The sequence below is a fragment of the Rhinolophus sinicus genome, linkage group LG09, assembly GCF_036562045.2.
Source record: "Rhinolophus sinicus isolate RSC01 linkage group LG09, ASM3656204v1, whole genome shotgun sequence".
NCBI lineage: Eukaryota > Metazoa > Chordata > Mammalia > Chiroptera > Rhinolophidae > Rhinolophus > Rhinolophus sinicus.
The window spans coordinates 12,561,983-12,574,438 of record NC_133758.1 but is presented as its reverse complement, the minus strand read 5'-3'; the positions used below and the strand labels follow the sequence as shown (position 1 = coordinate 12,574,438).

The window sequence follows — 12,456 nt, the reverse complement described above, 5'->3', positions numbered from 1 at the left end:
AATACACCCCAGCTCTGGCAGCTGAAAGGCCGGCCACACCATCCAACCGGCTTCTATTATTGTGGCATTGCTATCGTGCCTGTCCCCTTCGTATCCACGACATTGAGGACCCTGGGTGTTGGGTCTGTGACCCTTCTTCACATCTGAGAACAGAAGGAGCAGAGGGAAGTTGGGCAACTCTAGAGGTGTGTGAATGGCAGTTTAGGGACAGTTTGAGCTTTCTGGTAGACACGCAGCCTAGGGAAATGAACGTAAAAGCTTCATATGGAAGCAATATGCTTGTGAAAGGAGGCAGGTGTCTTGTAAAATGATTGTTAGCTCTGTTCACAGAACATATCCTTGCTGCTCCTTCCTCCATCGCACCATGCACATGGGCAGGGGCGCCTCTGAAAACTCGCTGGGGTGAGGGTATTGCTGATGGTGGTGGTACGAAGTGAGGGGGGGGGCGGCCTGCAAGACGGAAGCCTATGGGCTGGGATAGCGAGGAGGGGGTGGTCCTGGAGAAAAGCTCTGAGAATCAGAAGTCCCTTGCAATCTTGGTTCCAACCCCCTCCAGCAAAGTGGACCCTAAAAGAGTCCTTCTGCGCCCCTGCACGCCTAGAACAAGGCTGCGGAGTCCCTACTCCCCCTTGCAGGATCGGAGGACAGTGCGGGAGGGCTGGGGGGAGGCTGAGAGGGAGTTAGTTCTCTGAGTTGTGTTGGAGCGGAGGCGTCGAGGACAGGAAGAATGACTCCAATGTGGGGAAGAAGGACGGGACGACGAGGGGAAGGGAGAGGGACAGTGTACACTCAGCCTTTTCACCACTCAGCTGGAAGATGGATGGTTTTCGGGAGCGGTTGTCCCGGCGCCCCAGCTCGCTATAGGGAAACGTCAGAGCGCTCCGGTCTGCCGTGGAGGAGCCCCCCCGCCCCACCCCGCCTGGGCTTTCTTATAAAATCCGGGCCTGGTGGAGACTGCAGCAGTGGCGCGGGCGGCGGCAGCGGCGGAGCTCCTCCAAGGTCCTGGTCGTGCGGTCACTCCTCCTCGGGGACAGAGCACTCCCCCCTCCCAGCCTCGCCGCGCGCTTCAAGGGCTTTCCAACCGGACCATGCGCGGCCGCGAGCTGCCGCTTGTTCTGCTGGCGCTGATTCTCTGCCAAGCGCCTCAGGGGCCGGCCGCCCCGGTGCCGGAGGCCAGAGAGATCGTGCTGGCCAAGATGTACCCGCGTGGCAACCACTGGGCGGTGGGTGAGTGTCCGGCGTGCACCAGTCCGCGGCGGGACCAGCCAGTCGCAGGGGGCCGGTCTCGCAGCGTTTCTGGGGCCCGGCTATGGGGGCTGGGTTTGCTCTGACTTTTCTACCCAACAAGCCCGTTCTCCCAAAACTCGACCCCACCCTTCCCCATCCTGGAAAGCTGTCAGCTCCTCGGCAGCTGCGGGCTGGTCCCTTGGTCCCTTCCCGCTCTCTTCACTCTTCCGCAGCGTACCCGAGCCGGCGCGCAGCTTTCCAAAACACCCAAACCCTAAGCAAAGGAGATCACCTTCCCTCCGCACCTATCCAACCCCTCCTTTTATCCGGCACTGTTCTCTCCGTGAACAACGGTGGGAAGCCGGGTCCCCGAGCGCGTCCATCCAGCCCTGCATCCGTGATTCCGACCTGCGTGAACTCGGGCTGCGCCTTTGCGTCGGGCAAAGCCACAGGTGGGGGACCCGGGACCGGCGCGCCCGCTCTGGGTTTCAAATCTGTTCAGTGAGCGGTGCCTGAATCCCACCTCTGTGTGTGGCTCTCCTGAATTTTCTCACTCATCCTGCCTTTGCAGCGATCGTTTTTTCTCTGCCCTTCTGCCTAACCCTCCCTCTTTCCATCTAGCAGGCTCGGAGTCCTGGGCGTTGCACCTGCTTTCCACGCTGACCCTGGGCTCTCGCCCCTGAGCCCCGCTTTTCTCTACCTCTCTAGACCTGCCACCTCGCCCTCTCCCCTAGCTCCTTTCCTTTTCCTTCTGCCAACAAGTCCTGCGCTCCAGGCACAGACTTGGAAGGTCGTTCCACCTGGCTCTCGGCCCTGCACCTGCGAAGCAGGTAGCTGTCCGAAGCCTCACGCTCACCCAACAGCACCGCAGGGCCCTCGGCTACCCCAAGTATAGTCTCTGGCTAATGCAAAGCGTCCAATTTCCTCAGAAACCTCCCCATAAAACCAACTACAGCAACCCCAACATTTCCTGGGGAGCTGGTGGATCCCTAGAGATTTAAGGGTGGTGGTGGCGGTGGCGGTGGTGTGTGTGTTTTATTTCCTTAGTCATCTATTTAGGAGTAGGGGAGAATGTGTTGGGAAGATACTTGCTAATTCAGTTATCAGCCGAAAGGCAGATTCTGGGTGTGAAGATGAGGATGGATTCATGGGAAGGGGTGAGGCTGCAACTGTCAGGTCCTCAGCATCTCTGTGTGGTGCATGCTTCTGTCAGAGAATTTGCGAGCTCCTGGTTGCAACAGAGTAGTTTTCATTGTCGCTGAAAGAGTCTTTGCCAAGTCTTGCAGCCTCAGGGATGAAATATTTGTGATCTCTGAGGCACAGGAAGAACCCGGGAGTCTGGTGTGGAGAGGAGAGGCTGGGCTGGGTAAAGATGAAAAACAAAACACAACACAACAAAACTCACTCTGGAAAGAAGGATACCTAGACGGTGTTTAAAAAGCCAAACCTAGAATTGACACTTAAAAGGGCTTCTGGGAGCTTAGCACTAGTTCAGTCCAGCTACCGGCCGGTGGAGTGGGAAGGTGAAATAAAACTTCGAGATTCCTAACCTCTTTTTGCTCATCCATATTTTTGTACTAAGAAGGCTTATTATTAGGTGACTCTTGCAGGCCAAAAGGAGAATAAGAGAGTTCACTGGGAAGGTAGGCCACGTTATTTCCTGTGCAAGCCCACCCTGAGTGCTGCAGTTCCAGAGCACATCTGTCCCCAGGGAGTCAGGGTGTCTGGCTTTTAATCACCCTTCCTGGTGGTGCTTAGGCTTTCCCACCTCAAAAGCATACAGACCAGCAGCAACCTTACATTTTCTTATTTGCTCTCAAACACACTTTTTCCTTTTTCTCCCTTGGCTGGCTGTGCAGAGTTGAGGAAAGACAAAGGAAAAAGAGAGAAGGAGAAAATCACATTTGGTTCTAAAATGGCATTGTGGTTGAGCAAAAGTTTGCTTTGGGCAGACGTGCCTTTTGTGGGAATGTGAACATTCACAAGCGTGAATAACACTGTTAGATTTTAAATTTAGCTTTCCAGTGTCCGAAGTAAATGCCTGTCATCCTTAGTCACTGAAAACATGCAGTTTCGTTTTAATTATATCAAACTAAAGCTACATATTGCTGTCCGTGAGGAAGCTGTCAGCACCAATTTGCAGGTTTGTTATGGAATTGTTTCTTCCAGTTGAGAGAAGCATGGTGTGGCAATGGAATACAAGTGAACAAGTTGAAAACTTAATAAGTTCTTATCTGGCTTGATGTTCTTAGAAATGTTTTGTTTGTGTGACGAAAATATAGGTCAACGCTAACACTGGTGGCAGCTCTAACTTTGACGTGAAGCGTGCCCTTGAATTCTGAAACACCAGTGCTCAGCTACAGAATGTCTTTACATTGTATGCTGCCCCAGAAACTGTGAAATATAGTTTAAGTATCTGTTTAGAAAAAACTAACTCGTACGAGAACTCAACACTGTAGGTCTTAATGGGTATTTTCCTAAATTAGGGTAATCTCCAAGTTTTGAGTTCAAGAAAATTCATTTATGTTTCAAACCTGCCATGTTAGTGGTATTTTTTTCAGTGATTAAAAGCACAAAACCTTTTCCCTCTGGGCACAGTTTTATTTTTTCAAGTGCCTGTCTTTTGTCTATGCTGAGATCTCCATTATTATGATCTGGAGAGATAACAAAAGATGACGGGAGAAAAGATGGAAGTGGGTGTATCATCCATGTTGCCATGGAGATGATTATTTGGTTGACAGTTGCCAGCTCAAAAGTGAAACAGGACCCAGGGAATGTGTGCTTCCCTGGGATGTTACAAATGGTGCACTTTTCTTAATAACCAGTCATTGGATCTAGGGAGGGGAGTCAGAACACTACCCACCCACCAAATATGCAAAGATGAAAAATTCAGGAAAATATCGCAAGGGTCTGTGTTAAATCAATCACAGAATGAAGGACTACTTCATCCTCCCATTTTAGAAAAGTCCACAAAATTATTCAGGCATGACAAAAATGAAGCTCTTATTTAAACACATCTCCATCGCCTCTCTGCTTCATTAGCAAGGACACCTTTCTCCTTTCCAGAATCCTAACGAGATGATAGGCAAGAGCGACCAAGGTTCTGGGAACTTCCGGTTCTAGTCCTGATTTTCCACCACCATGATTCAATTTCCTCCATGGAAATAAAGCCAAATGCCTTGCTACTGCCGGGGAAGTTGTGCAACGCAATCACTGTTACGATTAAATGCAAGGTTATGTCCTTATGGTGGATATCTGGGGACCAAGTCGACCAAGCAGATAAGTGAGGAGCCAATCATTCAGGATGCCAACCCTTCAGATGGGACAGTCCTCAATAGGGTCTTGAAATTTTCTGACGTGTCATAACTGACTTGAAAAAGCGCTCACACTGCAAGGCAGTAAAACCTCATTTTAAGGCTCCCCAATACTCACAGAATTCATTTTCTGAGTCACATAATTAGTCATGATAGACTGATATAGGATTCCTATTTTTAAAAATATTAGAAAGCCTTTTGTGGATCTTATCTTATTTCCAGACCTGAGAATGATTTCTAATGGCCCTGTAGTCTTAGGAAGTTCAAAGACTTCCCAGCAGCGTAATATCGTAGAGTCTGGACTGTGAGCTGATTTGAATCGTAGACTCTTTGCTTATGTGTGGCTGACCTTTGGCAAGTCGCATGTTCATCAGACTCACTACAGGGTGGATCAAATGAAATAATCTGCATTTCAACATCCTGTAAACTGTACATTGCAACACACAGGCCAGCATGAAGTCACGGTGAGGGCCTCTCCCGGTGGATGGAGCTGCTGGGAAGGGGCCTCTTTCTATTTTCAGTGACTGAGGTCTGTGGACCATCCCCTCATGCCAGTCAACATTGGAGCCACAAAGAGCCCTTTGCTTGGAAACTTTAAATTAAAAGAACCATAGTTTTATTAATATTAGAAATTTGAAAATGCGATAAAAACCATTATAGAGAGATGGGAAAAAATCAACTGAAGAAAGTAAGAAAGATAATGTGAGCATATTTAAGGAATAGGCTCCAGTTAAGAATGCAGGCCTTGGGCTGCACACGTCCTTGTGAGCCTACGGCTTTCCCCACTTGCACATATAAATTTCCACGGGTGTAGCGGTTTGTCCTCCTGCACAGTAACTTTGATTTTTTCACATGGCAGGTGCATATCCCGGGAGCCACTGATGACTTTCACTGACCATTTGAGACATCCAAGGGAAAAATTCTGCATTTATGCTGTGGAGTGTTGGTCAGAACTTTTCAACTGGTTTTTCCTTACATACTTAGCAAACTGTAATTTCTAGGTGATGCTTCCTAGATTCAATCTTGGCTAAAATTCTAAGAAAGTTTAAATGAAAAATTCCTTTGGTACATTTCTATTACCGATAAGAGGTAACCAACACCTTTCTTCTTCTTCTTCTTTTTTTTAATCATACAAAGAAAAGCATCGAGACTTTTCTTTTCAGCAGCAATTTAAAATTGTCTGGGGAGGATGTTTTAGACTCCACCATTTAGGTGGGAATGGAATTCGGTGCACACAGAATTGGTGATAGAATTTTAGACACGGAAGTTCCCTTAGATTTCATCTAGTCCAACCTGTTCATTTTATAGCTGAGAAATTGAAAATTGGAGAAGCTAAATGACATGGCAGAGGTCACCTAGGTAGTTAGCAGAGAGGCTGGGACCAACTCCAGGACGTCTGAGTTGCAGGTGTGAAGTTGTTCAGCTTATTGCACATTTTGAACACAGAGCAAAATCTGCCAGTCATTTATGAACTAACTCCTAATAGTAAAATGCGATTTATCCTTCATTTAGAAGGAAGCAGCACAAACAGAATTGGGGTCCATTCAAATTTCTCATTCATTCATTCCTGTGGGTTAAATTGGTGACATTCTGTTTTTGTTTTTAATTTTTATTAAATTTATTGGGGTGACATTGGTTAGTAAAATTACATAGGTTTCAAGTGTTCATTTCTGTAATACATCATCTATATATTGCACTGTGTGGTCACCACCCAGAGTCAGTTCTCCTTCCATCACCATATAGTTGATCCCCTTTTCCCTCTTCTACCATCTCCCCCTTTTGTTTACAGGGCACTTAATGGGGAAAAAGAGCACAGGAGAGACCCCATATGTTTACAAAGGAGGGAGCCTGAAGCAGCAGCTGCCAGAGTACATTTTGTGGGAAGAAGCTGCGAGGAATTTGCTTAGTCTCATAGAAGCAAAGGGGAAAAGCCATCAATCATCTCCACGAGGAGCCCCGGGGTATTCACCAGTCTACTTGGGATTCCAAGATTAGCAGCAACGTGAAAGAGGTAGGTTCAAGACACAAAGTATGTATAAGGGACCTACTGGAGAAGTAGGGGTGGGGTGGGGTGGGAAGTGTTTGGGGAGAGTTGGAGGGAGAGGAAGGTCCGGCAGGGGAGAATAAAATTGTTTACGACACGCCTTCACAGCGATCACATTCTGCTGACACCAATACATGCCGAGGAAATGAGTAGACAATTCCCATGCTTTTTTCTTTTTAACATAATAGCTTATTTTTGCTCTTAGCACATCAAAATGGTGTTGATTCAAACCTCCAATTTAGGGGTTTTCTTAACGATTGTGCATTGATGGGATTTTTAAAAATCTGCTAGTTCCTACCAGAATATTTTGATAGTAGGACCATAGATTATTTGAGTAAATCCCTGTGATACGTTTACAGATACGTTTATTTTTGATGAACATTTGGGGAACAGCCTCTTCACAGATGTTTTGAGAAGACTGCATTTTCATTTGTGCCCTTTTATGCAAAACAGTACTGCTTCATTTTTGTTCCATGGTGACTTCATTCAGGTTTCATCCTAATATTTCAAAACTTAGCAAACATGTCTTAGGGCAACTGATTTGTCCCATGTATGATTTTATGGAGGATGGGGAAAAATAATTACACCAAACTGGCATTGTTTCAATACAAAGACAGTCAATGAGATAAAGGAGACAATAAAATGTATGGGAAGAAAACTAGGCAACTGAAAATGAAGAGATTCTCATTAACTTTTCAGAAGTTTTCATGAAATTTATGCTAAAAGGCTAAAATAACTGCAATACTAAAAATAATAATAATAGCTAGTTTTATTGAGTATCTACCATACTCCAAGTATTGGGAGAAGCAGTTTACTACCTTTAATGCCCACAGCAATCTTAGGAGGAAGATTCTGGAAGATTCTATCATGCCCTCCATTTTAGAGGAAACTGAGATGGTCACGTAGCTTCTCACTGGTGAAGCCAGGACAAGAGCCTGTGCTGTGTGCCTTGGACAGTCTGCTGCCATGAGAGACATCTGGGGAACGGTCCACAGTGACCTTCAATATGAAGGACGGAAGATGCAGTAGCACCTGCGCTTCTCACTGTTTCTGATAATAAATTTACTGCTTGCCACTCACAGAGCTTGGGGAGCTGGTTCTTTCACTATTTCATGGTGTTTAACTCGTTGATTGGTGACCCCTTCACAGAGGCTCGGAGGCTTTTCTGGAGGGAGGTTTTCTGTTTCACTGCCCTTTGGTCCACTGTACATTTTCTAGGCTAAACACAAACTACAAGTTCATTTGTTGCATTAAGCACCTAGAGAGAATGTTTCTAGAAGCCCTTATTCAGAAAAAAAATATATCTGTATTAAACCAACCAGTACAGAAATGAGTACTAATTCTGTACGAACGCTGAGTGAGATTCTCTTGTTCACACCTATGATAGGTGTCACAGGTGTTATATGACCAGCACTGTTTTGTTGGTGGATCACGTGGCTCTGAGGGCTCCAGGAATTTGGGACTGACTTCTCAGCCCCCCGCTGGCCAGGCCCTTTCTTGGTCAAATGCCTCGTGGGACTTTCTGTGGGTGGAGATCCAAAAGCAGTGTCTTCTATTTGTCTGAAGAGTAACACCAATCAGTGCCCCAAAGCCCTCTAAAATAATTTTACGTACACCGGACTTAGCTTCATAGCTCATTCATAAAATACCCTCCCCTGGCACACACACAATCATTGTGTTATTCTATAGTGCCTCACTTTTGAACTAAAGAGCAATATCCACGTTGAGTTGCTTTTTCCCTCAAAACCTGGCTCTGCATAGCTCAGAATGTTTTGAAGAATTCAACCTCTTCTTCAAGGATCAAAATTTCCCCACTATATTTAGAAGAATATTCTGTAAGCTTGAAGGCAATTGCAGAAGAATAGTTCCAAAAAGGTCTCTGAGTGGCAATAGTAGAAAGGGGACAATCTTTATCAGTATTTAATGTGACCTGAAAAGACAGTCACCTTTTTGTAATCAGGTCTCGCTTGTCTACTGTATCTTTTTTATGCCTTGTTCTTCTTTTCAGAAGTTCAGAAAGCCCTCCTGTTTCATTCCACCTAAGGTTGAATAATTAGCTATTGCACACATTGGTACCATTCTTTTGAATATATTTCCTGGGAACATGAAAAACAAATTCAACAGTTAGTTTTGTATTTGCATAGACCAAAAGAGCTTATTACTCCCCTTGCTTTGGAAATTCTGCCTCGATGAAAGTAGCTTGTTATGAAAATTGAAAACATCTCACAGTTGGCTTGTTCACAAAGAGGGCATACCACGGGAATAGGTCTATTAGAAACCCATATATCTCTCAACGTTAGAAAGAAGTTTAATCACTTAGCTAGGCATTGGCAGAATTAGCAGCAGGAGTTTTCAGAGGCTGAAGGATGTTTCTTAAAATTAAAAACTGTCCACACATGCTCTCCTCTCCCACTTTGGTAATAAGACATCAAGTCCTGTTGCCAACTCTCCCAGAGCTATAGTTAGAAATGCTGATGTTTCGATGATAAAGATATTGACTTAATTCAGAAAAGATCTGTGTAAATGTGTACGGAATCTAGGCTACAATATCATGGCAAACAAGCTCCAGAACTTTATCAGCAATTATAGCCAATCATTTCCGAGGTGAACCTTAGTCTTTCTTTTAACTGTACCCTTCTTACAAAAATGAGTGGAACTTTGACCTTATGGTTTCTATAACACAAAACAGTGTTCGGGTCAGCTCCAAGGCCTAACCCATAATCCTGGATGTGGCCGTGGATGGTCCTGCGCTTCCATAAAGGCTGGAGTTGGCCTTTGGCTTCCTTGTGTAATTTGGACACAGTCCATTGTTCTTCGCAGCCTTAGGTCTTTTCTCTTACATGGTGGACATGAGGGAAAGGACCTGGGGAAGGCACTGCTGAGGGTGTAACAGAACGGAAGGAAATGGGCAAGTTGGCCCTCCCTTTTAAGGGACTGCTTCCACTGTCCCATCACATCAGGACGGGGGATAGAAAGGTTTTACTTCCTAATATCCTGAAATGCTCTGAAGGAAGCTCCAAATGCAGGAAAAGCAACACGCAGTTGAGACTAAAACTCCTCTGACTACCCTGACAGTTTCTGTGAAGGAGCAGAGGAAAGTCGCCCCCCCCCCCGCCCCCCATACACCTTCTCCCCCACTTTACCTCCAGGTCCTTGATCTTCCTAGGATCACAATTCTTCCCTTCCTTGTAGCTTTACTTCCACTCCCTTGAGCCAAAATGCTTGGATTCAATATTTGGAGCCAATGAGGACTTCTATGGATCCTCCCCCACATCCTCAGCTGGCCCCTTTTATGACCTCCAGCTCTAAAGAAAGGTGCATGGCAGCCTCTGCAGGAAGACCGGTGACCCTTCATAGTGCAGCCTGGGCTCCTGCAGAAAAGCAAAGCTAATTGGCCTGTGTGGGAATTGAATTCCAGGCCTCGGCTTCGTTAGCACCTGGTCCAAACAATTATGCCGCAGAGCAGGTAAAAACTGGCCTGAGAAATCAGTAATTCCTTTATTAGGAACAAATGGCTGGTCTGGACGTTGGGGGATCTGAAAAGCCAGAGAATCTTGGAAAGAGTAATAAGCTGTAGTCTGGATGAAAAGTGTTTTCTTACCTCAGCAGGTAAAAGGTGCTTTATGGGAACAAAGAAGTATTTTTAAATCATAGCTACTCCTTCTTTCTTCGGTCTTAACTTGAACAGAAGGCACAACAAAGCAAGGCACAATCCATTTAGGACTGGCACAAACCCAGATTAGCTTCTCTTCCGAGTTGTCCACGCTACTGCCATTTACAGTCATGGGTTGATGATGTGTAATTGTGTAATTCGCAAGCTAGCTTTGACTTGTGTCACGAGGCATTGACAAAACAAGCCAAGTAAGAATTAAGATTTCACATCCTCTAAGAGTCCCCCTACCCAGCTGCGACTTTAGTGACAAGTCCGAAGAATAATGCGTTTAATTTCTAACAGTCAAAATACAGCTGAGCCATATCAGGATACAAATTAAGCTAATACAACAAAAAGACCCCAAAATGTAGTGGCTCCCCCAAAAAGAGGAAGTTCATTTCTCTCTCTCTGGGACATCTATGGTCCTCAAGCATTAACATGCTGAGTCGGATTTACCTGGGGCAATTGTGAAAGCACAGATTGTGGGCCCCGGAGTTTCCAACTCAGTACGTCTAGGTGACCTAGGAATTTGCCTTTCTAACCATTTGCCTTTCCTTGTGATGCTCGTGATTTCTGGGGAATGGATTTCCTTCAAATATTGGACTTTACTACATTTGTTTAACTCCTACTAAGTTGCTGATCTCTCTGTTCCAGGTTCTCAATGTGAAGGAAGGAACCCCCAGCTGAACTGACAATGACGATGACAGCCTTTCTCAAAGAAACAAAACAAAACCCTTAAGAGACTGCGTTCCAAGGGCATCAATTCAACGGGATCGTCAACAAGATTTCGTCTGTGTAAAATACTTCACTATTCTTGTACCTTTCAACCTTGACTAAATTTATGATTTTCAAGCAGCAGCATCTGCTTTGAACTTGTTTGCTGTGGATAATTGTCCATTAAGGGTCTTCCAAATGATGCTCTTCACATCTAGGCTATTTGTCAATTACATTCCAGTCCCCAACCTGCTACCGTTCACAATAAAAGCTTAAACACGTTGTCCAGGGCAGAGAGTTCTCTTATTTCAATTCCAAATGGGAGGACAGCGTGGCAGAGATTAACAAATAGCTTGATAATGAACTTGTATGCTCATTGATGAAGGCAGGCTGAATTTTTAGTTCTCCCCTCTGAAGGCCACTTACGAACCCTTGTAGTGACTTACAGCCTTTCTAGAGGTTACTACTAGAAGCTCATACTCTCTCTATCATCATCATTAGATGCACTAGATTGAAAGGGAGGCCTTATTCATCATTTAATAGTTCCCATTTCTTCAGCCCTAACCATGACCAGATATTTTGCCTATGTTGTTGGTATTCTCCTCAGAACAGTTTGATGAGCTGAGAATAAACATTCTCACTTAAATGAGGAAATAGAGGGTTAGAGAGGTCAATTGACTTGCCCAAGGTCACCTAGTAGATGGATCCAAAGTCATCAGATTTTTCTGCAGCATTTAACAGTTTCTACATTACCTAATTTTAAGCCTCCCTTTCAGTATATTTAAATAGCACTGTTTCTTCAAAATTTCATTTCCGGTCTTGGAGGAGAAGTAGTTTTCACAGCCAGATTTGGTCAGGTCCATGGCAAAAGGAGACAATGAATTCCAGATTCCCTTCCGTTTTCAGAGAACCTGGCCTGGCGGTTCGTAACACTCACTAGTTCCATTTTTATCATGACATTCACACGTTAACAGATTTTTAAAGCTTCTTGCCATATGCTTCGATTTCCTTCATTTAGGGAAATCACATTTGAAACAGTAAAGAGATTCACCTTGCTCTTGTTTCCATTGCCAAAGAACCACATAAGATGTGATGTGTTCTTTCTAATTTCTTTCAAAACCATGTGGATTCACAACTGACACAGAGCCAGACCTGGAGAAATATATGAAATGTTTCAGTGTTTTACCACCTTCCACTTCTTGGGACCCTCCTGAGCCTCTTTCCCAAGAACTCAATCCTGAACTGTGTCAGCTAAAGTCTGCCACGCAGCTAACAATGAAAAAATAAGCCTTTTCTGAAGGATTTGCCCGCCAACAGGACACTCATGATGGTGGCATTTCTAGCAGGGACAGAAATGCAATGCTCCTAGAATAACCCTATCTAGACTGTCACTTGTTGAGTTGTCTCATGAGAGTAGATGCGATCCTGTGTTTTAGCTGCAATCTTTTTTTGCTCCATGCATTTTGCCTGAGAGACCAGAACAGCTCACTCAAACCTCCAGAACC

General features: G+C 45.1%; 1 protein-coding gene across 1 annotated transcript; it reads left to right on the top strand.

Annotated features, from left to right (window-relative positions):
- The first annotated feature begins 962 nt into the window (after positions 1 to 962).
- Positions 963 to 11,063, top strand: GRP (gastrin releasing peptide). The gene is given in 4 exon segments (XM_074339758.1): positions 963 to 1,227; positions 6,331 to 6,476; positions 6,478 to 6,574; positions 10,871 to 11,063. Coding segments are annotated over 4 exon segments (441 nt in total). The 5' UTR covers positions 963 to 1,088; the 3' UTR covers positions 10,930 to 11,063.
- The last annotated feature ends 1,393 nt before the right edge of the window (positions 11,064 to 12,456 follow it).